At 33.5% G+C, this 26,191-nt stretch overlaps 5 protein-coding genes across 7 annotated transcripts; all 5 read left to right on the top strand.

Moving 5' to 3' along the window:
* The first annotated feature begins 2,288 nt into the window (after positions 1–2,288).
* Positions 2,289–4,657, top strand: LOC103486218 (50S ribosomal protein L17, chloroplastic). The gene is made up of 2 exons (XM_008444085.2): positions 2,289–2,606; positions 3,943–4,657. Exons 1-2 carry the CDS (start codon positions 2,390–2,392, stop codon positions 4,350–4,352), a joined length of 627 nt encoding a protein of 208 aa, XP_008442307.1. The 5' UTR covers positions 2,289–2,389; the 3' UTR covers positions 4,353–4,657.
* Positions 4,658–6,322: 1,665 nt separating this feature from the next.
* Positions 6,323–7,574, top strand: LOC103486219 (protein LURP-one-related 8). The gene is made up of 2 exons (XM_008444087.2): positions 6,323–6,942; positions 7,022–7,574. Exons 1-2 carry the CDS (start codon positions 6,718–6,720, stop codon positions 7,394–7,396), a joined length of 600 nt encoding a protein of 199 aa, XP_008442309.1. The 5' UTR covers positions 6,323–6,717; the 3' UTR covers positions 7,397–7,574.
* Positions 7,575–11,041: 3,467 nt separating this feature from the next.
* On the top strand, positions 11,042–12,442 carry LOC103486220 (serine/threonine-protein phosphatase PP1-like). Of its 2 annotated transcripts, none has more exons than XM_017044181.2 (3): positions 11,042–11,335; positions 11,425–11,984; positions 12,093–12,442. In XM_017044181.2, exons 1-3 carry the CDS (start codon positions 11,167–11,169, stop codon positions 12,162–12,164), a joined length of 801 nt encoding a protein of 266 aa, XP_016899670.1. In that variant the 5' UTR covers positions 11,042–11,166; the 3' UTR covers positions 12,165–12,442. The 2 variants fall into 2 exon arrangements, with proteins under 2 accessions (XP_016899670.1, XP_008442310.1); XM_008444088.3 differs by having other exon boundaries at positions 11,048–11,335; positions 12,062–12,442.
* A 4,021-nt stretch (positions 12,443–16,463) lies between these two features.
* LOC103486221 (calcium-binding allergen Bet v 3) lies at positions 16,464–17,936 on the top strand. The gene has a single exon (XM_008444089.3). The coding sequence runs from the start codon at positions 16,928–16,930 to the stop codon at positions 17,525–17,527; it is 600 nt and encodes a 199-aa protein (XP_008442311.1). The 5' UTR covers positions 16,464–16,927; the 3' UTR covers positions 17,528–17,936.
* A 2,433-nt stretch (positions 17,937–20,369) lies between these two features.
* Positions 20,370–26,096, top strand: LOC103487123 (KH domain-containing protein At3g08620-like). 2 transcript variants are annotated; one of them, XM_051084302.1, is made up of 7 exons: positions 20,377–20,910; positions 21,019–21,107; positions 22,772–22,923; positions 24,435–24,554; positions 24,654–24,770; positions 24,956–25,099; positions 25,560–26,096. In XM_051084302.1, the coding sequence occupies exons 1-7, from the start codon at positions 20,831–20,833 to the stop codon at positions 25,704–25,706; spliced, it is 849 nt and encodes a 282-aa protein (XP_050940259.1). In that variant the 5' UTR covers positions 20,377–20,830; the 3' UTR covers positions 25,707–26,096. The 2 variants fall into 2 exon arrangements, with proteins under 2 accessions (XP_050940258.1, XP_050940259.1); XM_051084301.1 differs by having other exon boundaries at positions 20,370–21,107.
* Positions 26,097–26,191: the final 95 nt, after the last annotated feature.

Here is a 26,191-nt window from a genome sequence, read left to right as displayed (position 1 = left end):
CCGCCAACGGTAGAGAAATGTATGTTTTCAGATTTATTGGTTTCTGTAAATACTTGTTTAAGCAAACAACTCAGATTCTTAATTAACTATTTTCGAATTTTATAATCCAACTAGTATAAATTTTAAATAAACTTCGTAATATCTAAAATTTAAATTTTATATTTTAAAATATAGAATTATATTAAATATATATATAAACATTTCATATATTCGCTATAATATATTATAGAATGGTAATTATATTAAAAAATTTAGGTTGAATTATAAATGTTGTCTCTATAATTTTTAAAATATAAAATTTAATTAGTCCCTCTTACTTATAATTAGAGTTTAGTTTCTTTTGTATGGTAAAATTATACAAAGTAATCTTATAATTGTTAACGGTCATACATGAATTTTATCAAACTATGGAAATTAAGCTTTTGCTCTTCCAAAATCGTTGGGACTAAATTTACAAATTCAACCAAATTTTCAAATATAAATTATATTTTAAAATAAATTAGTAATAATTTATTGTCAACTATTTAAAAATAAATTTATAATCATTATTTATTCTAAAATATTTAGTTGTCAAATATTTATAGTGGTCAACTAGATTAACAATAGTTTAGAAAAAGGATGATGATTTTCAACATTTAATAAAGTTATGACACTTTTTTTTTAGCATTGCCGAATTATAAATTTGATTATAATCGTTGAAATTTAAAATAATTAATTTACTGCGATATTTTAAGTTAAGAAAAAAAACTATTTTTGGTGTATTTAACTGAAACGGTTAATTGAATATGGTATTCTACCATTAAAATATATTTGTTTTGTTTAAATACTTAGATAGTGTTTGGGACAAAAACAATTCTACTATTGTCCGTGTCTATATTTATTTTATATATGGTCATAAACTTTAAAGGAGTGTTTGCAAAAATAGCAAAAAAGATTATGATAATAAAATTTATGTCACTACATTTTCTAAATTGCAAAAATAACAAATTTAGAAATAGATAACCATCAAATATATCTAATTACTTAGTCATTTTTTTCATATTTGAAATAAGTAAAAAAGGAGATGCTATCGATTGTTTTTTTCTTTTTTTTTTTTTTGTCGCAATTTTTCCATTTTAAAAAGTGTATATAATACATAAGGCTTCTAACAAAAACTTGTAAGTTTAATAGATACACACACATGGTACATGCACGCACGCAACAATATATTTGAAAATGTTAAATTTTGTTTTTTTAATATCATGTATTCATTTACTTTTGTGTCTAATGGGTTGAACAATTTTTGCTGAGTAAAAGTAATAGTTATTATTTACTAGTTATTAGTTTTAAGGCTCAATTATAAATCAAAATAAAAGTTTGTGGATTAGTTAAAATTTTGTTACTACACAAAATAAATTAAATGCGAGAGACTGTCTAGAAATTGTTTTAAAATATCATAGGCTAAATGGATAAATGAACGTTTATATTTAAGTTATTATTTATATAAATATAAAAGTAATTATTATTTTATACCTGGATTATGAAATTATCAAATTAGATCGTGAATTAATGATTACATTAATTTAAATCATAAATTACAGGTTTATCAATTTAAATCATAAATTTTCTTAAACATATCAATCCACATCATTTTCCTTCATGAGTTTATTCAAATAAGACATAATAGAGGGTTTAAATTAGTATAATAATACAAGTTCGAGGTTTACATTAATACACTCGTAAATATTTAAGATATATATTGATACAGTTATTAGTTTATGATTTAAATTGATATAAGTTTGATTTAAATTCACATAGTTATTAGTTTGAGATTTAAGTTAATACAAATTCAAAGATTGAGGGACATTTTTGGAGGAAGGATTGGGTTATGATAAACTTAGGTTTATGATAAAATGTGTTTTTGAAGAAGAGTATAGAGAAAGTGTTATGATAAGATGTATTTGAGGAAAAGGGTTACGGACGAAGTGTTATGATAAGATGTGTTTAGAAAAAGGGTTATGTAGGAAGTGTTATAACGTTATAATAAAATATGTTTGGAGGAAAGGTTACCGATAGTTATGAATTTATATATATATATATATATATATTAATTCAAATTATCAATCACCAAAACCATAATTTTCCCTTTGATGACTATTAATAGGACAAAACTTTGGTGCATCCCAAGCCATTGACCAATAAAATTATGAAATGTGGCAATTTTAAAAATAAATTAATTTAATTAATTAATTAATTTATTTATTTTGTAAAAAAGATTTATTTTCTTTTTCTTTTTCTTTTTTGACGCCCTAAAAGAAGTTGCAATATATGTAAATTTCTACTGAAGGCCTCCCCTCCCAGACGACCTAACTATTTCTTATCCTGTTATCCATACACGGACACCCAAACAATGGCAATGGCGATTACAACGGCAACAGCAAATGGCCGATGGAGCTTTACAACGTTGAGGTCAGCGCTGCCTTCAGTGGGATCGGAAAATTGTACTCGCACTCGCGTTAGCTTCCCGTTGTCCAATGCTCGAGTCAGTCGCAGAACCTGCAGCAAACCAATCGCCTCCTTTTCGGGTCTATGCCCCTTAAACCCCCTTATTTCTACTGGATCAGCAGGTAACTCCATACTCTCTCACTTGTTACCTAGGTCGCCCCCTTTAATTCGATTTTTCTTCCGCTAATGCACGCGCTTATTCTGCTTCTAATGGCTGATAGATTCACGACCTATGAATTGAATGGTTCTGCAATTATTTACTATTTATTTTATTTTTAAAATCTTGATTTCTACTTGAATTGATACGTCCCTTTTTGGCTTTTTCTCGGCACCCTTCTGGTACAAATACTGTACAAGTCTCCTGCTAATTTTGGTAACATTTGAAAATCGTAAGTTGATCTTCGCAGGAAATGAAACGTTGTTCCCCGGTTTGTTCCATAGCTGTTGAGTAACAATCGGAGAGAAAAACGTGAAAATTTTTCTTTCGGGGGGGGTTGTCTTCCTCAAACTCTGTTATCGAAATTAGGTTTACATTTAGTATCTGGTTGACGTTTTGATTGTATTCCTGGGCCTGAAATATGATAAATAAATATGACCATTGAAGTTGGTGTTTATTCTGGGTTTCTATCATTAAGAGGGTGTGAACTTACGAGGGAACCAGGAAAGGGATGGAAATAGGAATATTTAGAATAGTAGGAAGCTCAAATGAATTATTTCGTTCGATAAGGCGGAGTGAATATAAATAATATGCAAGGAGATGCGGAGAATATTACCCACCTTATGAGAGAGAGCCACAAATCAGAAAACAGTAACAAATATAACAAATCAAACAACACCATTTGCAAGCGAATTCAAACGTTTTTCGGGTATGTTGTTCCATTACCACATTCAAACATGAATTGAAACCTGAGCTCTTGGGCACTTTAATTTTATTTTCAACACATTACGTTTAAATTGCCGAGTGGTCAATATCATGTATTGCTTAGTACTAGGTGGATACAAACCTTACATATAAGGTCAAAGTATTGTGGGCATGATATAAATGCTCTAGCATATTGGTCTCATAGAGTTTTTTATACTTTTACATATCCATTAATGAGATAAGTTAATGTTTCAACATTAAATTTTTAGTTAATATGAATTCTAGATGCATTTGTTATACAAATGGTCTGATGTATTTGAGGTTCTGAATGTCAAATAGGATTGTAGTTTATTCACGTTGAATATTGTAAAGAGTTAGGACGTTTTTTTTAAGATTAGATGATGGGTGCCATATGCTACCCCATACGCCAACAATTATAATGAAAATTATATTTTGTCATTTGGTATTTAACAATTTTTTTTTAAAAATCATAAGCTAATAACGCATAGAATTCCTGAAATTTAAACAACTTTCTGTAATTTCTTTTCTATGTACTAATTGTTATAGAACCTGTGATGTGCTTGTCCATCATGCAGATTACAACGACTTTGAACATAACTTCAAAATTGTTGATAATGGTAGCCGAGTTTTTGCCATGAGACATGGCAAGCGGGTACCTAAGCTAAATAGGCCTCCTGACCAACGACGTGCACTATTGCGAGGGCTCACCACCCAACTCCTTAAGCATGGTCGGATCAAAACCACCAGAACAAGAGCAAGTGCTATGCGTAAGTATGTTGACAAAATGATTACATTAGCAAAGGATGGTTCCTTGCATAAAAGGAGACAAGCTTTAGGCTTCATCTACGAAAAGCAGATTGTTCATGCATTATTTGCAGAAGTCCAAGATAGGTATGGGGAGAGAAACGGTGGATATACCAGAATTATAAGAACTCTGCCTAGGCGAGGGGACAATGCGCCTATGGCATACATTGAACTTGTCTGAATATTGGCCAGTTATTTTTGTATCGGCGGAGTCAACCAATTCTAGTAACGGAGTGAAGATTTAATCCTTTTCTAGAGTCTGCCTCATGTATGATTATAAACCTTGTATTAATATTTGCATACATATACATACATGATTGGACATAAATATCTTAAGTCAATTTGATCTACATTATGTGGGGCTTAGATTTTTTCCCATTCAAACTAATGTACACTAGTGGTCGGCTTGGAGGCTCGAGATGACCTTCTACGTTTTAACCTCATCAACGATTCAATATTATCCTCTCTGCACTCCGTTTTCGTTTATCCTCATGTAATTTTATCTCTATTTTCTCTCCTATCAAGCCTTGCTTAGTATTTAAGCTACTTAGTTAAAAGCGCTCTCTGTGGGTTGCATTCGTATGCTCCATAGTTTACTGAAAATCTTAAATTTTAATTTGATGTTATCAGTTTTAGGTTAAATTGTAAGTTCTATTACGTGAACAATAATTTTGATAATAATTAATCGTGGATGATACTAATTGTGATAGGAGGACAATCAGTATCATCATCAATTAATATCTTATACATAATAGATAGTATTTAATGTCATTGACAAGTATCAAAGTAATCCATACATCAATCAAACAATGATTAAAGTCCACCACAATAAGAAAACTATCAATATCAATAGAAATATAACAACAATAAACACATGATAACAATTAGATAACAATGGTATCGTCAAATAACAATCAAATAGCTAATTAATATAAGATAACAATCCAATAACAAGTAATATCAATATAAGATGATAATCAGGTAACAAGCACACATTTTTAACTTTGATGGACATTTTAATCATCTGAATATTCCAATTGGATTTGGCTTATGAATTTTGCTATTTTTGCAAAATCATAAATCATAAACAATGGGGCTAATTTTAATAAATTAATTTTACATCTATACGACCGTTTTTTTCTTTATTATTATCGTGGTCAACAACTATATTGATATAGTTATTAACATGCAATATACCTAATAGTTAAAAAATTCAAATAATTATTAACGGATAAAAAAAATAATATTACTAATATAATACAGTTTTATTGGTATGATATGTCAAGAACCCAACAGAGATTAGATGATAAATGATTATGCAAAACGTAAATAATCGTAGAAAACAAAAGTTAAATACCGCAACTTTGTCATTTAAATTTATTTACACGACAAATTAACAATATATAGACCTAAAAACAAATCAGCACGCAAACATCCTAAACAGAAATTGATTTCAAATATCATTAATGTGACACACTTTTAATGGGACATTACATAAATATAATAAATTATCATATTCTATCGATGACTATATCTTTATATATCAATGTCACTAATAGAAGTCTATCAATTCTTTTTATAGATAGAATAAAAAACTTTTCTATATTTTATAAATAATTTTTACTATTTATTATTTACAATAAAGTTATTCTTTTTAATTTTATCATATAATAAACATAACAATAAATTAACATGCAAATAATAATCATCAAAAACCAGAATTAGTGTTATAATATTTTTATTTTATTGATAACTATTTCGTGTGGATGCACGATTTCATACCGAGCATATTTGGCCATTATGGTCCTGATTCCTTACCTTGACAAAGTGGAAAAATGATTCCAATATCATAATTGTAGGATTTTTCTTATCCTATACCTTTGTTTATTGTTTTCCACGATAATACCATTTAGTGGAATCTACCATATATATGTGTGTGTATATTAACATATCATTTACGTTGATGGAGGGGGGAGTCAAAGGATACGTTGGTCATGGTCCAACACAACCGCCCAAACCGTAGGTGGACAATAATTTAGTTGAATATGGCAGCCGCACCAATACAAAACCAAAATTAAGTGTAGATAAAAAAGAAAAAACACAATAAATAATAGTAACAGGAAATAATATCTTAGGCAATGATGGTTGACAGGGGCTGGACGATGGTCCTGAGCCACTAAAAATTAATTTATTGGGTGAGAATAATTTAAGGGAAGAAAAGGAGATAGCGCATAGGTTTCGGGGTTCCCCTAACAAAATAAATAACATAACTTTAAAGTATAATATTAGTAGAGGCGGGTGGCGTGGATTTGTTTCTCTCCCCTCCGTCACAATTGTTTGTTCTCACCCCCCGTCCAAAGTCAATGAGGCATAAACAAACAAAGAGACATCGCAGCATGGATGAGGATGAGGGCAGCCTCATGTTCTCCTACTTGCACAATATAATAATACTGATACATATACCTGACCGCACGCACAAGGAGGAGGAGAGAAGCTGTAAGCCTACTTTCCAGAGACAAGTAGTTTAGCAAATAATATTATTAGGAATGACGAAGGTATTCCCAAACGGGCCTTCCTCCTCCTGCAGCGACGCCACCGAGACCGTCCTCACCGTGTGGAAGAAATCTATGTTGTTGAATTGCGAGGGGTTTACCGTGTTTAACGCCGATGGTAATTTGGTTTATAGGGTGGACAACTATCTCGCAGACAATAAGGGCGAGATCCTACTCATGGACGCGGCCGGCAGCCCTCTTTTTACAATCCGTCGCAAGGTACGTACTGCATATACATATATACATTAATTTGCTTTTAAACTTTTTGGTTGAATAATATGTAATCAAATACATATAGAGATTGAGCCTTGCCGATAGCTGGGTGGTTTACGAGGGTGAAACAGGCGCAAATCCCCGGTTCTCTGCGAGAAAGCAGATGAATCTGCTTAAATCAAAGTGTTTGACTCGTGTTGTTGAATTAGCTGGATCATGGTCGGGTAAGGGTATGTGTGTGTATGAGATCGAGGGGTGTTACGGGAAGAGATGCTGTGTGGTGTACGATGAGAAGCGGAGAATAGTAGCGGAGATCAAACGCAAGGAAGCAGCGGGAGGGTTGAGCTTTGGCACGGACGTATTCCGCCTCGTCGTCCAGCCTCAGATTGATACCACAGTAGCCATGGCCCTCCTCATCCTTCTGGACCAGATGTTTGGATCTTCTTCCACTACTCCATGACATAATTTCCGTACTCAACTCGGAATCAACAATCCCCGCTTTCTCCTATATATATATATACACTCCTTTTTAATATAATCAACGCCTTTTCCGACCCCTTGCTTCTCCGGGTTCTCGTTCTCCCATATATTCACTGTACATAATAAACTGTAATATAGACATCACAATTTTCAAACAACATTCTTCCTCCCCCAATCTCATCAACCCCTCATTTCCGCCTATCCTGTGTTTTTAATTTCCTGCTGTTTTTCTTTTCCTTTTGTAACTTATTATTATTAGGTTGAAATAGTTTAAGGATGCTGAAAAGTTCAATCCTTGCCAGTTGCCAGGACACGCAAACGTCACACAGCTGATAAGTTTGGGATTTGTGTATTATTATTGGAAATCAGATCAAATTCCATTAAATAAGGGATTGGTTAAGAGATAACAACTATCTTCGACAATACAAGACTTCTCAAATGAAATACAAGACTACATGATGATTTATGCTCAAAAGTAAACAATATTACCAATATTATATTACGGAGATACTTAGAGCTACGTTGGCTGCTCCAAACAGTTAATAATAGTAAGTTTTATTACTAAGAAAAATTCCTCAAGTTCTTAAATGTATCTATAGAATTGCTAGATCAATTTCATTACAACAATCAACTATCAACCAAACTTCTAGCACCTGAGAATAATTGACATCCCAAGCTTTTAGGTTGGTCCTCAAAATTTAAAGACAGAAAAAGGGAGCACTTACGATGGAAATGATGAGATTGAAATGGACAAAGGAAGGGAAACTAACAAAAGGAAGAAACTAGAGATAGTTGCAAATGTAGTAATTATATTCAAAATAATTAAGTATATAGCAACATTTTAAAAAAAATTGCAAATATAGTAAAATTTGTCAAAATCTATCAATGATAGGAGTCTATTACCGATAGACCATGTAGTAAATGTTGGTCTATCGCTGATAAATCATAGGAGTCTATCACCGATAGATTTTGCTATAATTGCAATTTTTTAAAAATATTGCTACATAGTTAATAATTATTCTAACAATTGCTATCCATTCTAATTACCCAAGAAACTATTTACCGTGCGCTCGAACCCAACCCGATTAAAATAGTATTTTAATCCAATCCAAACCAAAAATAGAACTAACCCAATCCAATCCCTCTTGTTAGTTTGAGTTGGGTAGACTAATGCTGTTGGGTCATTTAAATTGAACACCCAAATAAATAATTGGGCTCAATAATGTTGGTGGATATCCACTAATTTCTGTGTCAAACGTCCATGTTTTCACCCTCCACCCCCAACTTTTTAGTATAGCTTCATTACCCTTTGCAGATGTATAATAAGTTTAATTATGTTGGTTAAGAGGTTGATTTTATACTAAATCATATAAAATAGTCGATATGCATCCTTTTTATTTTTCTTGATTAACTTGTCCACTGCTTCAATTCCTTAATCTTACAATACAATTCGTTCGATCTTTTGGTATTTGAATATAAAAAAATTATACGATATTTTTAAAAGGTAGTCGAACCTTAGACCAAAGAGAAAAGGATAGAGAATTTTTGTTGGGCCAACCATTTCTTCTAATCAACCTACGACCCAACTCTTCTAAAAAAAAAAATACTTAACGGATTCGATCAAACTGTTTTTAAGTCAATCCATGACTCAACCCATCTCAAGAAAAGCTAACCAAATTCGAAATATATTGGAAATTTGGTATAGATGGCAAATTTTAGGGTTTGGTTATAAAAAATTTCAAAAATCGAAAATCTTAAAATTATAGCAAACAGTTTACACCAGGTGATCTCACTTGTGGATAATCCTACAATACCTTTTGGATCAGGATTGCCACTATTTTACTAAATCTCTTTTTTCTTTCTTTTCAAAAATTGATAATTAGTTAGTAAAATCTTTTATTTCTAATACTATATATCTTTTACATATTTATATTTATCAGTTAAATACGTTATATATGTTCTTTAAATTTATTTCCACAAATTTGTTATCAACTAACATTTTTTTTTAAGATTCTAGATTTAACCCTTATGGCTACGCAAATTTGTGATATCTCCGTCTATGAATTTCAATAAAAATTCAATTTCTCTTACATATTCATTTACAAAATTTCAATAAAAACTCAATTCCGCATACAATTCTTTCGAGAAGGACTATGAGATTTATCAGCAAGAAAAAATGTTGTTTTCATTTTGTTGAAAGCACAGTAAGAAGAAGATTTATGTAGATCAAAGAAGGTAATTTTGACGAAAAGGGGAGGTTATCTTATGTTCATGGTGAGACGAGAAAAGTATGGTGATATTAAGAATTATTTGGTTGAGACTTCTAGTTCTGGTAGAGTTTTTGGGGTGCAATTTGTCGAACACTAATCAGCATCTAATGTACCTAAACCATACAACTTGTCAAATATCACCGAGAGCTAAGCAATTCACTCAAGACATCCAAGACGTTGAAAATCTATCACAACTAGCTTTGTTAAGATCTTAGTTTGAAAACAAACAAACAAAAAGTTGCTAATACATGTATTTGTTTAGCTTAACAAAAATAGGTTTACAAGGTTTTAAAAGTACTTTTTATTTGATTTAAAAAATAATTATACGATATTTAAAATTTAAAAAAATTAATTTTTGGTGGCGTTTGATTATAAAATTATTGGGAAAGTTAACTCAAATAAATTATGTGAGAGTATGAGTATTTTTGTGAGAAATTTGAGTTGATGCAAATAAGGAGATAACAAACATCTTAATTTTTGGTGAACCAAACAAAGATTTGTTTTTTTATCTACCCAACTCACTCTCCCAAATTGTTTAAGTTGTCAAAAACCCTTAAAAAAATGTGATTTTTAGAAATTATTATTCTAATTTTAGATCTCATATAATTATTTTTTAAAAAAATTACTTGAAACACGTTTTAAACCTATTTTTAAATCTTGGGGGCTTAAGAAGTAGTTCTTCTTGAAGACCAAATGAATTTATTTTCCTATTTTCCAAAGACATTTTTTAAAACAGGACTTCTTCTCCCTTATATTTATAAAGTAAGTCCGAACTAATTACTATCAACTTTACGAAAAGTTGAGATAGTTAATATAACATTGAGGGAGATTAATGTTTCTGACAAATTAGAAACAAGAAATAGGAAATGAAACCAAGGCTTGATAGTTGTTTTGCCTTTTGTTTTCTATATTTTAAAATTATGCTTATTTATTCAAAATTTTACGGAGCTTTTCACTTAAACTTCCAAGTCAAATTCCAATGTACTTGTACAATTTTCAAAATTTGACTTTAACATATCAAAATATATGAATGGTCAAAAGTAGGAGAAATAATGTAATTAGTTAAAATATCTCCGAATTAATAGTGATTGAAAAGTTTCACACAAGTAGAGAGAATAGAGTAATTAAAGAGTGAAAACAATAGAATGAATGAAGGGGAGTCAAAAAGGGAATTGAAATAGAGGAAAAACAAAGAGGACGTTAATGGGTGAGAGTTGCGGTGAAAGGAAGGTCGAAGATAGATGATGGGATGCCTAATATTAAGGGAAGGGAGGTTATTGATTCTTGGTTAACATAACAAAGGCCACTCTCTGGTACCCGTTAATTCACAACTGTATTCTTCTTCTTCTTTTTTAATGGAAAAAAGCGAAACTGGAATCTCATGCTGCATTTGAATTTGTGTATATCTCTCCTCGCTTTGTAACCATTGTCGTGGGAAAACGAGATCGGTCGGATTAATTGTTTAAGGGGGAGGTGAGAAATGGAAGGACTGGAGGGGCTTATAGACAGGCTGATGGAAGGAAGAAAAAACAATGGCAAAAAGATTCAACTAATAGAACCTGAAATCCAACAGCTTTGCATCACGGCCAAACAAGTATTCCTCAGCCAGCCTAATCTCTTACAATTACAAGCTCCGATTAACATCTGTGGTATAGATTCTAATCAATTAATCTGATCTCTGGTACGTGTGCGCGCGCGCGGGTACTAAATTTGAATTGAATTGTTTTATTTGGGGTAGGTGACATTCATGGGCAATATCCGGATCTGCTGCGGCTGTTCGAGATGGGTGGGTTTCCTCCGGACGCCAACTATCTTTTTCTGGGGGACTACGTGGACAGAGGAAAGCAGAGCATTGAAACCATAACCCTTCTGTTTGCATACAAAGTCAAGTTCCCCGACAACTTTTTCCTACTTAGAGGAAACCACGAATGTGCTTCTATCAACCGAATCTACGGATTTTATGATGAATGCAAAAGGCGTTTCAGCGTCCGTCTTTGGAAGATCTTCACAGATTGCTTCAATTGCTTGCCCGTGGCGGCTGTAATAGACGACAAGATCCTATGCATGCATGGTGGGCTTTCCCCCGAAATGCATAGCTTGAATCAGGTGGGAGATATAGAGAGGCCCATTGATGTCCCGGACCAGGGCCTTCTATGCGATCTTCTTTGGGCCGATCCAGATAGAGACATCAGAGGTTGGGGCGAAAATGACAGGGGAGTTTCCTTTACCTTCGGCGCAGACAAGGTCACCGGTTTCTTGAAGAAACACGATCTCGATCTAATATGTCGCGCTCACCAGGTTGGTGTCGCTGCCTCTCTCTATTTCTTTCTTTCTCTAAACATCACCCTTGCATTCTTCTAAATTTCTTCCTACAGGTAGTTGAGGATGGTTATGAATTTTTCGCAGACAGGCAGTTGGTTACAATATTTTCAGCACCCAACTATTGCGGGGAGTTCGATAACGCAGGAGCTTTTATGAGCGTCGACTCCAGTTTGCTATGCTCATTTCAAATCATTAAGCCGTAGAACGAATCAGTACGATCTATACCTTCTGCCTTCATTTAATCAACCAGACAAAATTTAGACTCTCTTCCTAGTTTCTAATCTAGCCATTCCAACAGATTCTATTATTTTTTTCCCTTTCTTTTCATAACAATCCATCATTCCTAGGATTTGTATATAGCGACCGACTTCAACTCTATGTTGTATATACCTGATGTGTTAAGTTAATAAAACTAGAAGACAGTAATTAATTTCTGTCTCGCGCCTTTCAAATCTACTTACCCCACACACACTCATACACATGTTCAAAGAAGAAACCCGTTAGATTCAGTTTTGACTTGCACCCAGGTGCAGCAATTGGAACAAGCATCACTGACTAATCAGAATTCGACACAAACAACTAACATCAGGATCACAGGAATACCTTTTACTTCCCCTCGTAACTGTTTGAAGAAAAATACTTGGGTGCAGTTCGCTGCACCGACTGCATCCAATAATAATGTGCAAGCTTTTCATGCTTTACATTTTTACGTGATAAGTTTGACATACAACAATTTTCATGCATTACATTTTTACATGACACGTAACACAACATTTCGTTGAAGTATTCAAAAGAATAGAATTCCACAAAATCTATTTATGCAATTTAAATTTTTTTTCCTAAGAAAGAGCTTTTCGATGCCAACCAAGGGTAGCCAGTAAAGTGATTTTGAGGTTGAATTTTAATCAAAGCATCAATACAATTATGTTCCAATTTTTTGGGTTTTGCAGCAGAATTGATGTGTGACCGCATCATATGCCAAAATAGTAAAATATATGCATGAACAGAAAACTACTCGTATTCTATTGATGTACCGTTCCTTTACAATATAAATGATGTGACAGCATTATACCAAAATAGTGAAATATGCATGAATAGAAAACTACTCTTACTCTGAGAAACTATTACTGAATGTTTTCATGAGTAGCTGGATTGTGTTAGATTCTTAAATATCATGTGGTGTCCTTTATTCATATGGCGGGTTGACCCTCCTATTCTTAGGCTTCTTGTCATGTATTTCTTTGTAACATCAGTTCATATCCTAACCTTCTTCTTAGGCTTCTTGGCATGTATTTCTTTGTAACATCAGTTCATATCCTAACCTTGATTGCTAAATTAAGTGATTTGTTTAACCTAACAATATTTATCCATAAACTGAGAACAAAAGAAATGCAAAAGTCAAAGAGGCATTAAACATATAAGCATTGCTCTAGCCAATAAAACCCTAGGATATTCACATATTAGAACCCCTTAAAGAATTTGGCTTACGATAAGATGATAAAATAACGAACAATGTTATTCAATCAAGAACCATATAGCTATGATATAAGTTCAACGGGTAAAGAAAGAAAAGAGAAAAATTACAAGAAAATAAATGAAAGAAATGCTATAAAAATACAACTCAAAGACCTAATTGGGATAATTCCTCAAGCTTCAAATCTTTCCCTATGATGATTTTTCCGAGATGAAATCGTCTTCATAACACATACTTCCACTGGAAGAGAAATCTTCCAGTTTGAACTTCCGTTCTTAATTAGGCTACTGACTTAGAATTTTGAGAAGAAATTACCCAAAGAGAGCTGCTGGGAAATGACAGGAACTATGAAAAAGAAGATTGGTTCGATGATGAGAGTTGACGGTGGTTAAATGAAGGGCCTCATTCCTTTTTTATGGGCACAAAAATGGTTAGAGAAAGCCTAAAAGCAAGTTCTAAACGATTTCCAGTTAAAACGAGTTGCACAACTAATGAATTAGAACGTGAAAATCGGCATAACTAGACTTGACTGGCTCAAAATTTTGAAGTTTACACCCAAAGGATGCGGGGTGCATCTTGTTGCAAGCACATCAGATAGGAAATGTGCGGAAAATAACTAAAAACCTACCAAAATTTACCAAATCGGCTCCAAAACTGCAAATAACGTCTTTTAAGCACAATTATCTTTGAATGAGCTCATTTTAACAGATTAATACTAATATTAAGAGAAAATTCATGTGAAAATCCATTTTTCAAGACTCCAAGTTATGGATTTTATGACATGAATCAATATTATCACCTGTAAAAACTAATCAGCTATATAATTAATAAAGAAAGAAGTTTATCGTTATTTATTTATATTTTCTTTTTACCCTTTCTATAAATAGTTTGACTTTTTCCCTATCAAAATTTGAAGTCTTTTAGAATTTATTCTTTTCTTCAATATAGGGTAAAATTGAGTTATATAAACTAAAATAAATAAAAATATATTTTGAACGTTAGTATTTTATCTTTCTTCGAAACAAAATTATGAATGAATAATCCGAACATCGGGATTGAACCTACAAATTCAAATATTTTGTGGTTGGATTGAGTTGTGTTTCATATTTAACAATAATTATTTGAATTTACAAAATTCACAATCCCAAAAATTGAATTGGATTTAAAATGTGTCTAAACCCAAACCCAAACTCGTATTCAACTTTCTATTATCGTCTTTAAGTAGGTCAAATCATTAGATTTATACGTGTAAGTATTTATGGGGATTCATGTTCTGATATGACTAGTATTTTAAGTTTTTTTAATCCAAGCTTTGTTTTGCTGTACTTATTAAATTATTGGGATTCGTGCCCAACGGTTGAAATTATTGTTGTGCCCCAGGATGATCCTCGTTGTATCTCTTTCTTTGTGTGGTTTGAAGTTTGCTAATTAATTAACTAAACTCTAGAGAGAGTTTGTTAGATCATAAAACTTCTAAATTATTTCCGATATTTGACACAAATTCGTCCGGACATGACTATTATCTTTCCTACAATTGATTAATTTGAAAATTAAAGTTTTCTCGCCTGCTCTAATCCATCATTTTTAGTATCTCAAACTTTCGTTTAGGATCAATAGTTTTAGTTTGATAACTTTCAGACACTATTTTTACTTATATATCATAATAAAAATAGTAGTCTATTATGCGATAAACTATGATATTTTATCTTACTTGTAAATATTTTAATTCATTTTAGTTTTTTTTTTTAAATTTTGTTTCTGTTAAGAATTCATATGTTAAATACGAAAATTGATATAAAGATATAGTGAGAAAAGAATATAAGTTTGAAAAATAAAAAATAAAAGTTTCATGTTATTACTACCCACACCATATTATTATTGATTTAAGGTTAATGAACTTATAAAAAAGTTTCGGATAAATTTTGTAGTTTGTGTCGAAAATGTCCTTAAACTCTAAATGTTCTAAATATGTTCTTAAACCTTAAAAAATTATTCGAAAATACTATACAGTTAGTTTTGTTTAAAAAATACCCTAAACTATCGAAAATTTTGAAATACTCTTAAAATTAAAAAAATACTTTTGTTAACCCAAATTTTACACTCATTTTCTCACCAACAAAAATAAAAACCAAAATTTTAATTTAAAACATAAAATTTCACAAAATTCTATAAATTTCTAAAATAAAAGTTTCTATCTAAAGCATACTAAAATAATAACTATCAAATAAAAATTGTATTTAACTATTAAGAAAGGCTAAACTTTTTTAAACATCAACTTACAAAAGCTTAAAAAATAAAGTCAAAATAAAATACTTTTGTTGTTATATCGCACAAGATAGTTACACCGTCTTATTTCTTTTTCTTTTTTCTTTCTTCTCTTTTTACGTACAAATAATTAAATAGGTAAAATTTCACACTTTTAGTATATTGACACTAATAAGAATAAAGAGAATAATATAAGTCACAATAAATTTTAGAACTTACAATATTGTAATGAAGTTGTATGTTAATATAGTTAATCTTTTTTATTTGTCCAATTATTGTTTTAGCATGTTTCAAGGAAAAAGTTTTAAGTTAAAAGATTATTTTTTGAAAAAAATTTAACAATTTTTATATAAAAATTAATTAAGGGTGATTTTGAGTTTAAAGATATTTGGAAAATTTTTGAAAGTTGAAAGATAGTTTTTAACATAATAGGATATATATATAAAAGTTTAGCCTTAGATTTTATTCTATATCTTAACTTCTTTTCCAGTTCAGTTTTTTCTTCTTTTCTCAGTGTTCACCGGTGATTCAAAATTAAGAATTGGGGCATGAAAAGTCTTGGATACATAAACCGGGGTGGGGAGTCAAGTCAAGTACGGAGGGCGATTGACTAATTGATCCATTCATCTGAACGCGATTTCGAATGAAAGTAACGAATAAATAAGTATAAACATTGACCAAAGATTTGCGCTTAAAAAAGAAAAGAGGCGTGGAATATATAGATAGATATATTAACATTGACCGAAGGTGGTGGTTGTGCGGAGGTGCAGCCGTGTTGAGGTTCCAACGCCCGCCAAACAAGCACAAACCATGTTTCAAACGTTTACCCCCAAGGACACGGTCCATGTTCCATAACGCAAATGGCCAATGTTATTTAGTTATTTTTAATTTACTAAAAGTAAAAGGCCTCCTATTTTATTTCTTAATCCCTTCCCAACCGAAGAAAGAAGGAAATGGAAGAGCTTGACCACAAGCTGGATCCCTGAAGATTTATTTTATAATTAATGGCATCGGGCGATGAGAATGTGAAGACGGCTTCCTTAAAAGTCTTCTGTGTATCCATCCTTCCATTTGTCTAAAAAAAAAAAAAAAAAAAAAAAAAAAGAAAACGAAATCAAGTCCCCTCTCGGCCTCATCCCCCAAATCCTGTTGTTTGTTTCGTTTATCCGAAATCTTGGAAATGGAAGCGGTGGCCTCTGATGTTCCCCGACCCCGGCTGACGAAGAAACCCTCTTCTTCGTCTTCGTCGTTCAGGCTTCGGTGCCCGAGCCTGAACTCCCTTCGCCTGCGTCGCATATTTGACATGTTCGACAAGAACGGGGACGGGATGATAACGGCGGAGGAGCTGGGTCAAGCTCTGGGGCTTCTTGGGTTGGATGCTGATGAATCGGAGCTGGATTCGACGGTCAACTCCTTCATAAAACCGGGAAATGTGGGTCTTAGGTTCGAAGACTTCGCAGCCCTGCACCAGTCGCTAAATGACACGTATTTTGCGGGAATGGTGGAGGATGAGGATGAGAAGAGGGAAACAAGTATGTCGTCGATGTCGCAGGAAGAATCGGATCTATCGGAGGCATTCAGGGTATTCGACGAGGATGGAGATGGCTACATATCCGCCACCGAACTCCAAGTGGTTCTAAGAAAGCTGAGATTGGCGGAGGGGAATGAGATCGACAGGGTTCAGAAGATGATTTTGTCGGTTGACCGCAATCAGGATGGCCGGGTTGATTTCTTCGAATTCAAGGACATGATGCGCAGTGTTATCGTCCGGAGTTGTTGATTCGCTCGACGCCCCATGTTCTGTTCTGTTTCCACTCTCCCAGTCCAAACACCTCTCTCGGGTCTCTCGTCGATCATCGTCTCAGCCCCTTTCCAAATTTCTATTTTCTTTTCCTCCTTTGCTTTGCCTTTTCTATGCAACTCGTCAACCACACCCAATATTCTTCCTCCCCTTCAACCATCTATTGTATTATTAATAATCAATCATTAATTAGTTCATGCTCAAAAGAATCCACATTATTATTATTTCATAATTAATTCATGTTCACCCTCCTCCCTCCACCCTCCACCCTGGGTCTGGCTTCTCTATGACTTATCCCCAATGCCTTTGCCTCTCTGTTATTTCAAATATTGCGGACTCTTATTTCCGCTTCAATCAATAAATATATACATCTTGTTCTCTTCTAAAACCATTCTTTCCCTTCATCTTCTTCCTCTTATCATTATTATTTTGTTTAGTTTATTATGGAATGCGATTTACATTCCTACAAGGTTGTAAAATAATTGCAAATATGACCAAACTTGACATCAACTACGCTAAAAAGCTCACCTACAACCGACAATCAATGATACCTTCTTCCAGTTGATTCAACTTCACTATTCTCTTCAACTACACGTTGTTGCTTTTCTAACAAAATCAGATATAAAACAATTAAAATAACCAATAGTGTGATCTCATCCATTAAAACAAAGTGACAAAGTACCAACTCTGCGACGGTCAAGGAGGTGTTGGTGCATGGAAGCTTCTTCTTTTCCCAAGCAAGTGGAGGGGCTTAGTGCTTTAGTGAGGCTAGCCTAGGTTTGGCAATGGGTGTGGGGGATTCCGTCTCCGGGAAGAACTCTCATCCCCTTTTTCTTTTTGGAGAGTGGGTCGGGAGTCCCACCATTTGAGGATAAGAAAAACTTAACGAGTGACATTTTAGGAAACCTTTAAAGAATACAAGTACATGCATCAATTATTCATTTTTCAATATCAATTTCACAACACCTCCTTGTGCACTAAAAAACATTAAAAACTACATTAGCCTCTACTTACTCATTTTGTCAGGATGTTGAATCATCCCCACGCATAGACTATAATGACGACTCATCTTATCAACAACATCTCTAGAGATTTACATGTTCAATTCCAATTGCTCAGGCAGTCAACTCGAATGTGAACCCCCAATGCATCCGGCCACCTTTCCATTGCTATGCGGATCACTCAATGTATGGTTGTCTTGACTCTTATGTACGCACATAGTAGGTAGCTCATGATAGGAATAAAGCTAATAGTTTGCTTGCATACAAGCAATCCATTCAAACAACATAAAATGAAATACTTTAATTTGGAAGCATTTTAACTTGGAAACATACTTTCAAATGGTCATGTTTTTCTTGTGAATCATGAACAAGATTATAACATGCATTGTACTATACAATATAGCATGACATGACTTACAAGTTAAGAAATCTTCGTTATTTCTTTGGAAGGGTCACTCAAACTATACGTTTTCTCTCAACCCCCTTCTTAAAACTTATTCTCTTCGCCTGATGTTCTTTTGGCAGAGTTTCAACATTTAGAACTTCTTATCACTTCCTTTGAACTCAATAGGCCAATCTATACTAATTCTAAATTGGATTTGTCATCTTCAAACGCATCTTAGCTTACTATCTCCTACTTAGTGCCTTATATGTGTAGGTTTAATATCTTCTATAATCATGCTTAACCTTAACCTAACATGTAAGAAGCTGACTAATTTTAATCACTCATCTTCATTTTCTCGCATGACTTCTCCTCGACTAGCTTATCACTTGGTACCTGGTTAAGTGTTTGTTGCTGCCTAACTTTCTTTTCGCTTGTCTCTTCCTTGCTTAGCTCCAAATAATTAGTATACAACTTTTTTCGTGTTATCTTGTCTTAGCGTACCACCTAGCTTTGTGACACATTTTACCCTTTCTCGCATCGCATAGCCAGAACACATGCTCATTCCTCAGAATGTGTAGTACTTATACTTAATAATCATTTTAATTATTTCTTCACAACCTCGATACTCCAAAACGCGGGCTTCAAGAAACAATACATCTTCATTGATTGCGATGTTCTTGTTAAGAAACAATCAGTCTCGAAATGCTTGTGACAAAGAAGTCTTTGAGGATGACCCGACTATCTGTAGACAACTTCTCAGTATCAAAATTACTAAAAAAAACAATTATTGAGCATTATAAATTAATAATTTTAAATTGGTACTAAAAAAGCACTCTTGTTAGTCAAGTTATTATTATTTATTTTTATAATTATATTATTAATTGAGTTAGTTGTTGGAACTTAACAACAAAATTGGTGGTTGGAGTTAGTTGCTCAAGATGATCGTCACATACAGCAATCATTGTAATCGTTGACAGAGTTGATGGTAGTCTTTGACGTTTTTAATTACCTAAATTGAATGTTGGTATTAATTGTTAGAGATGGTTGCGAAGTATGATCGGAGTGGATTACGAAATGAGATATTTTAGTTGAAGTTTATTGCAGGGATAGTTGTTTAATTTTTTATAAGGCCAATTGGCTAATTGATTTTGGGCCAACGCAGCAGAGGCCCATTATTTGGCTATTAAATTTGAAGGCTTGCATGGGCAACACGTGTAGTCAATTCAAGAAAAGTTGGATATTTATGAAAAGAAAACCACCCAGGGCCACAGTAAAAGTGGAGAGTGTATGTGTATGGGTGAAAGTAGTTAGTCTGATTGTGGGAAATAAATCTAATTATAATAATGAAAGCTAAAATCTACCGGAGTGTGTGTGGCATTAGTTGCCAAAAATTGGGAAATCTTTTACCACCTTAAATTTAGCTTCCTTGGAAAGATGCGCCAGTTTGTCCGACACCCTCCACTCCACCTCTTCCCGGTTGTTTCTCAGATTTTTTTTTTCTTTTGATTTCTTCTTCTCTCTCAATTATTTGGTTTTACTTTTGTCTCTTACAATTTTGTCTCTGAAACGGTGAATACACAGAACACTGCATTGCGTTGCGTCGGTAAAATTTATTAATTATACCTTATAATTATTAAAAGGAGAAATAAAAGAAAAAGAAAAAGAAATGAATTTGCCCTTGTTTCTGCAAATTCTCACTCACGACAGACCCCTGAGTGAGCGAGCAACCCCCCCCTTCTTCTTTCTCTTTCTTTTCCCTTACCTTTATTGGTGGTTCTGTCCTCTTTTTCTTTCTTCCGCATCAACCACACACCTGAAAGTTCTACCTTCCTATTCCTATTCTTTTGTTGGTTCAGATTCCGAATAATTAAAAGAAAGAAAGAAAGCAAGCAAGTAATGTCAGGTTTGTATAATCCCAACTTCTCTCCTGCAAGAGCTGCTTCTCCTCAGATTAGAAGCAGCGGTGATACTGACAGGTATCCTTCCCAGATTCATTGTTTCATTCTACTCCCAACATGCCATCAATTTTTCTTCCCACCTTCTCCCCATCCCCCATGTGATTATCTTCTTCTGATCTTCTTTAGCCAGTACCTGTCGGAGCTGTTGGCCGAGCATCAGAAACTCGGACCCTTCATGCAAATCCTTCCTATTTGTAGCCGACTTTTAAATCAAGGTCTACTTTTCTTTTTCTTTTCTCTTTTACAACTCCACTCTCTCTCACCGCAACTATACTTTCCTATATTTAGATCGCACCATCCAATCTATGCCTGCTGCTTCCTCCTTATAACTTCTTACCGCACCTCTTTTGTTGTTTCTTTTTTCAATTTCTTAATATATATATATATATATCATCATGCTTTTTCCATCTCCAATTTTCCTCCCTTGAGAGTTGGTTCTCCATGAGAACCAGATTGTTGCCATCTCTAAAATCGTCTGCCTTTTTTAAATCTACTAACCGCTGACATATATCTAATCAGAGATTTATAGTTCTAAGTCGATTGTAAGGCCTATTTTAACCACATTACCTATAACTTACATCTCCACCACGCATCAACGCTCTGCTTTATAATCTCAAACTCAAAATGCATCTTATTAATATATCAAGATTCACCTTCAATTTATATTTGGTATTTCAGTTTTTGATTGAAAAAGTTGAAATATTCTTTAACCATTTACTCTGCTTTAGTTGTTAGCGAGTCTTGAGCTAGACTTTGAATACAGCAACAACTTTAAAAGTGTGTCAGGTTTTGCATTTCATCTATTGTTACTTGTTAGATGCTTTAAATAAAAAAAAATTTCTTAAAGCATTTATGCAAGTGAGTGTTATTGACTCTAATTCGCCCTTTTTCATAATGTTATGGCTTTAACCATGCTCTCGAGCAGAAAAAGTCATGATAGAAGGCTCAGGCGTTAAATTTAACTACAATCTAGATCAGTTAAAGAGTAGTGGAGAAATAGTGAGAATTATTAAGAATGTAGTTATGTGAATTGTTCACAAGTTTATGGAGTGACTTCAGGGTCTGTGGGTAGTAGTTTCGTAAGACAGTGATATCCTCTTGAAAGGCTATATAACCAATGTAACTTTCTTCTTCTATATTATAAAATAAATTTATTCTTATTATCTTATTTCCAATCTTAAGATGATTGGGTTCCTTTCCATCTCTTCCCAAGAAACTTTCACATCTTTAAAAAAAAAATTATTTTCCTTCTCGATCAATTTTCCAATTAGTGATCAAGAAACTTGCTTTCCACAAACTGTTATCTCTTTCAGAAGGACCTCCTCTAACACCGATTCATTAAGCCATTCCAGGAGTCCATTGCATGCCTGTCATTTTAATTTTTTCACTATCACACTCAATCACACTATTTCCTTAAAATATTATTTAATAGTTATTTTCTCACCAAGGAATGAGAAATTATAAAAAAAAATTTTAAAAATGAGAGTGAGACTTTTTTTGGAAGTCCACTTACCCGTACAATCCCAATTACATATGATAAGAAAAGGCATAAATATTAATGAAATACGACGCATGTTGTGCTGACCAGAGCTTCAGACCTCTGCAGCATTCAGTCATCTTACATAGAAATCTAACTAAATCTTCAGAAGCCTACCTAGACAGTAATACATATCAAGTCTTTTCTCAATCGATGGAAAAGTAACCTGGTATGATGTGTTTGACTCTGCTAATCCACTTTTTTACTTTTTCACATTCTAAACTTCGGAACTCTGGGTTTGTTTTACATATGATAAGTTCCTTTATGTGCGGAGATTAATGCAGGTTTTCGGAATGATGTCCGACCAAAGGTTTTTCATATGACAAGTTACTTTATGTGCAGAGATTTTGCGGGTTTCCGGAATGATGTCCAACCAAGGTTTTAGTGAATTTGAGAGATTACGACATAGAAGCCCCAGTCCAATGGCTTCTTCTAACCTTGTGTCAAATATTTCTGGCTCAGGTTTTGGCAGCTGGAATGGACTTCCTCAGGAGGTAAGTTTGTTTAGACTGTTTTTCTGGACTTCTCAATTGTGAATTCGTTAGACTCATTTGAACAGATCATCAATTGGAAGATTCGGGTTGCTTCATGTTTGCTTTTTATTTGGTTGAAACTTTTCTAACTTAGAAATTACATGCGAGCTATAATGCTTAATAGCTTTTGATGTTTTAGAGTTATAATAACATACTGTCCCTAACTTATTAAATGCTTGGCTAAGAAAATTTCAATTTTTGGAACTTCCTACAATTATATGATCCTTAGCTTCCTTCTTCTTCTTCCCTCACGGAAGTGGCTGTAACTTAGTTTACATAGGAGTGAATTTGTGTGTGAATCTGTCTAGCCAGATTGGCAGAATTTGCTTCTATGTCCTTTAGTCTAATCCTCTCTAGGCTGTATATTGAACAACCTAGGATTTGGCAGTTTACTATGCAGAGTAGTTCAGCATAACTGCTTTGGGGATTGTGCTCAAGTTGCCGAAACAAAACTTTAATAATTATTAGAAAACTATTTACAAGTTTTTGTTTTCAAAGGAAGAAAAATTGTTGTTCTCCTAAATTGGGCACACCGCACTCACTAGAACAAGCTATAGGAAAGGAGAAAAAGAAAACCATCTTTAAAAGACAGTTAAATAAATATGTTTTCACTGAACTTTTGTTTTTGATTAAAAAGCAAAAAACAATTTGTAAAATACAAACAGTTCCTCTGTTCCATTTTGCATGTTTCACATTCCTGACCCCCTACATATTAATCATGGGACTGGTTGGATAGCATCTTAAGTGATCAAACTCACAAGTTGTTTAGGAAGTATATCTTATAATTTCTGGACCTAGGATTAAAATAAAAAAAGGGTTTTGGGACTGGGAGCTAAAAGGGGTATCTATACATAGCAAGTATGAAAGGTTTAAGTATTTGCTCCCTCTGAATTGTATTCAATAAAGTATTTGTTTCCTATGTATGTATAAAATCCATAAGTTGTACTATAATCCTGCTAGCATTCTGCCACTACGTTTTCTTGAATGAGTCATCAGTTACCGATAATGGTGCTTGTTTAAATTTTGAAGTTAAACATCAAAGTTCCCATTGCTCACAAGCATGAAAGAAAAGTATTCCAGCATAATAAACCAATCAATAGAATCACGGCAAAATACCACAGGTTTCACAGTGATGTGGAGTTGGGAAACTTATATCATTTTAATTCTTTAATTCCATATTTTGATGCAGTATGCTTATTATTTCTCTCCATAATCAGAAAAGTTGTTTGAACTTAATATGAAATTGTTATCTTGGGATCGTGGGAAGGTAATAGAAACTTCCATCATGTCTGTAACATTTACCTTGACTTGTAAGCTTTCCAGAAGTTTCCCTTTTGCTATATAGGATGCCTATAACCCAATTTTTTTTAACTTTTATGCCTTAGACAAACTTATTATTTTGAAAGAAAAAAAACAGAGAAAAAAAAATCAATATGACCACTGATGTTACTTTCATTTTTTCCTTTTCACAGCCAAGGTTAAGTGGAAATCCTGGAATGACAATGGACTGGCAAGGTGCTCCTGCAAGCCCTAGTTCATTTACTGTAAAGAGGATTTTGCGTTTGGAAATTCCAGTGGACACATATCCGAATGTAAATTCAATAAAGAAGTGTCTCTGTATGCGGTTTCTGAAATCCTTTCAGAATGTGGATTATTTAACACTTTAATTTGTCTTGTTCCTTGGATGGCAGTTCAATTTTGTTGGACGACTTCTTGGACCGAGAGGCAATTCTCTGAAGCGGGTAGAAGCTACTACAGGATGTCGTGTGTATATCAGAGGAAAGGGGTCAATTAAAGATCCAGAGAAGGTATTTTAGGTGAAATTGCTTGGATGAAACACTTGAGTAAATTGCTCACTCTAAGTGATCACTTAAAATTTTTTCCATTGGGTGTTTCTTATTGTGTTTGATAGTCATATCAGTATCTGCGTATGTTTAATATTGGGCTATCTGGTTATTTATTTCTTTATCTATGACTGTTTTAAATTCTCAAGGAAGAGAAACTCCGAGGAAGACTTGGTTATGAACATCTGAACGAACCACTGCATGTCCTAATTGAGGCTGATTTACCTGCCAATATCATTGATATCAGGCTGAGACAGGCACAAGAAATTATAGAAGAACTACTTAAACCCGTGGTACTGTTTACTTTCCAACCTAATTCTATCAAGTTTAATTTTGTTTATGATGGGATGGGCCCAATAGATGATCCATTATTTGTTGCATTCCATTCCACTTTTAGGTCAATGCATAGATAGTTTCATTATATGCAGTATCTGTTAACAAAAACATGTCCTTGGGTTAAGCTACATGGGTTTAGGTATCCTCGGAAGAAACTAGATATATGAGCATAACTCAAACCCAATTCATGGCTGACGCCTGCAGTCCAAGAAGGGATTTTAGATTCATAGGAGTAGAAGGAACCAGAAGAATGAAAGGGAGATTGGTTGTCTAAACTCTGAAAGATGAAATGCTTTGTCTGTCAGTAGGGTAGGGGTGGATGGTTCAGGCAACCCTGACGAATCATTCTTGTGAAGGTAAAAAGAAATTGTTCTCCTTGAGTGATGCAATCTAAATGTCAGCTCCATGTGTACGCAGGACGAGCCAAATGATTATATCAAAAGACAACAACTGCGTGAATTAGCAATGCTGAATTCAAATTTCAGAGAAGAGAGTCCAGGCCCTAGCGGTAGTGTTTCTCCTTTCAATTCAAGCGGGATGAAGCGTGCAAAAACTGGTCGCTGAGAGCTCACATTGGTGTCCAATACATTTTTCCTCTCTATTATGCAAATTGATCACTGAAATGCCTGCCAACAGGTTAGGTTCAACATAATTACAAGATTGGATGGTCAATATTCTTTTTTTTTTTTTAGTTTATTTATTATTTATTTTTGAAACAACAGAAAGAGATGTCTTTTTGTCTTCCTCATTTTTATTTAGAGAGAGAGAGAGAGCGAGAGAGAGAGAGGTTTTAGTGAGTAAAGATTGTGTATTTTTGTTTGGGGGTTTCTATCTGGTGAGGTCGTTCTGTCACATACACTGAATATATTTATTGGATTTATTCTTGTGTTAGTTACTTTTAAATAATGTGTAATATTCACTAAAGGTACGCAATAGGAAGCAGATTTTACAAGACGTTGTTGGAGAGTGATATTTTCTACTGTTTATTTGACTGTGTTACTTTTGTGACTCAAGAGGCGAATTTACTTAATGGCTCGCACTTAGCAATG

Source organism: Cucumis melo, chromosome 4, assembly GCF_025177605.1.
Source record: "Cucumis melo cultivar AY chromosome 4, USDA_Cmelo_AY_1.0, whole genome shotgun sequence".
Lineage (NCBI taxonomy): Eukaryota > Viridiplantae > Streptophyta > Magnoliopsida > Cucurbitales > Cucurbitaceae > Cucumis > Cucumis melo.
This window is presented reverse-complemented; position numbering and strand designations above follow the sequence as displayed.

Coding starts and splice junctions, on each gene's coding strand:
- LOC103487123 (XM_051084301.1), top strand. CDS start 20,831: ATGTCAGGTTTGTATAATCCCAACTTCTCTCCTGCAAGAGCTGCTTCT. Junction 22,924..24,434: donor GGAATGGACTTCCTCAGGAG/GTAAGTTTGTTT, acceptor TCCTTTTCACAG/CCAAGGTTAAGTGGAAATCC. Junction 24,771..24,955: donor CAATTAAAGATCCAGAGAAG/GTATTTTAGGTG, acceptor TAAATTCTCAAG/GAAGAGAAACTCCGAGGAAG.
- LOC103486218 (XM_008444085.2), top strand. CDS start 2,390: ATGGCAATGGCGATTACAACGGCAACAGCAAATGGCCGATGGAGCTTT. Junction 2,607..3,942: donor TATTTCTACTGGATCAGCAG/GTAACTCCATAC, acceptor TCCATCATGCAG/ATTACAACGACTTTGAACAT.
- LOC103486219 (XM_008444087.2), top strand. CDS start 6,718: ATGACGAAGGTATTCCCAAACGGGCCTTCCTCCTCCTGCAGCGACGCC. Junction 6,943..7,021: donor TTTTTACAATCCGTCGCAAG/GTACGTACTGCA, acceptor AAATACATATAG/AGATTGAGCCTTGCCGATAG.
- LOC103486220 (XM_008444088.3), top strand. CDS start 11,167: ATGGAAGGACTGGAGGGGCTTATAGACAGGCTGATGGAAGGAAGAAAA. Junction 11,336..11,424: donor AGCTCCGATTAACATCTGTG/GTATAGATTCTA, acceptor TATTTGGGGTAG/GTGACATTCATGGGCAATAT. Junction 11,985..12,061: donor TAATATGTCGCGCTCACCAG/GTTGGTGTCGCT, acceptor TTCTTCCTACAG/GTAGTTGAGGATGGTTATGA.
- LOC103486221 (XM_008444089.3), top strand. CDS start 16,928: ATGGAAGCGGTGGCCTCTGATGTTCCCCGACCCCGGCTGACGAAGAAA.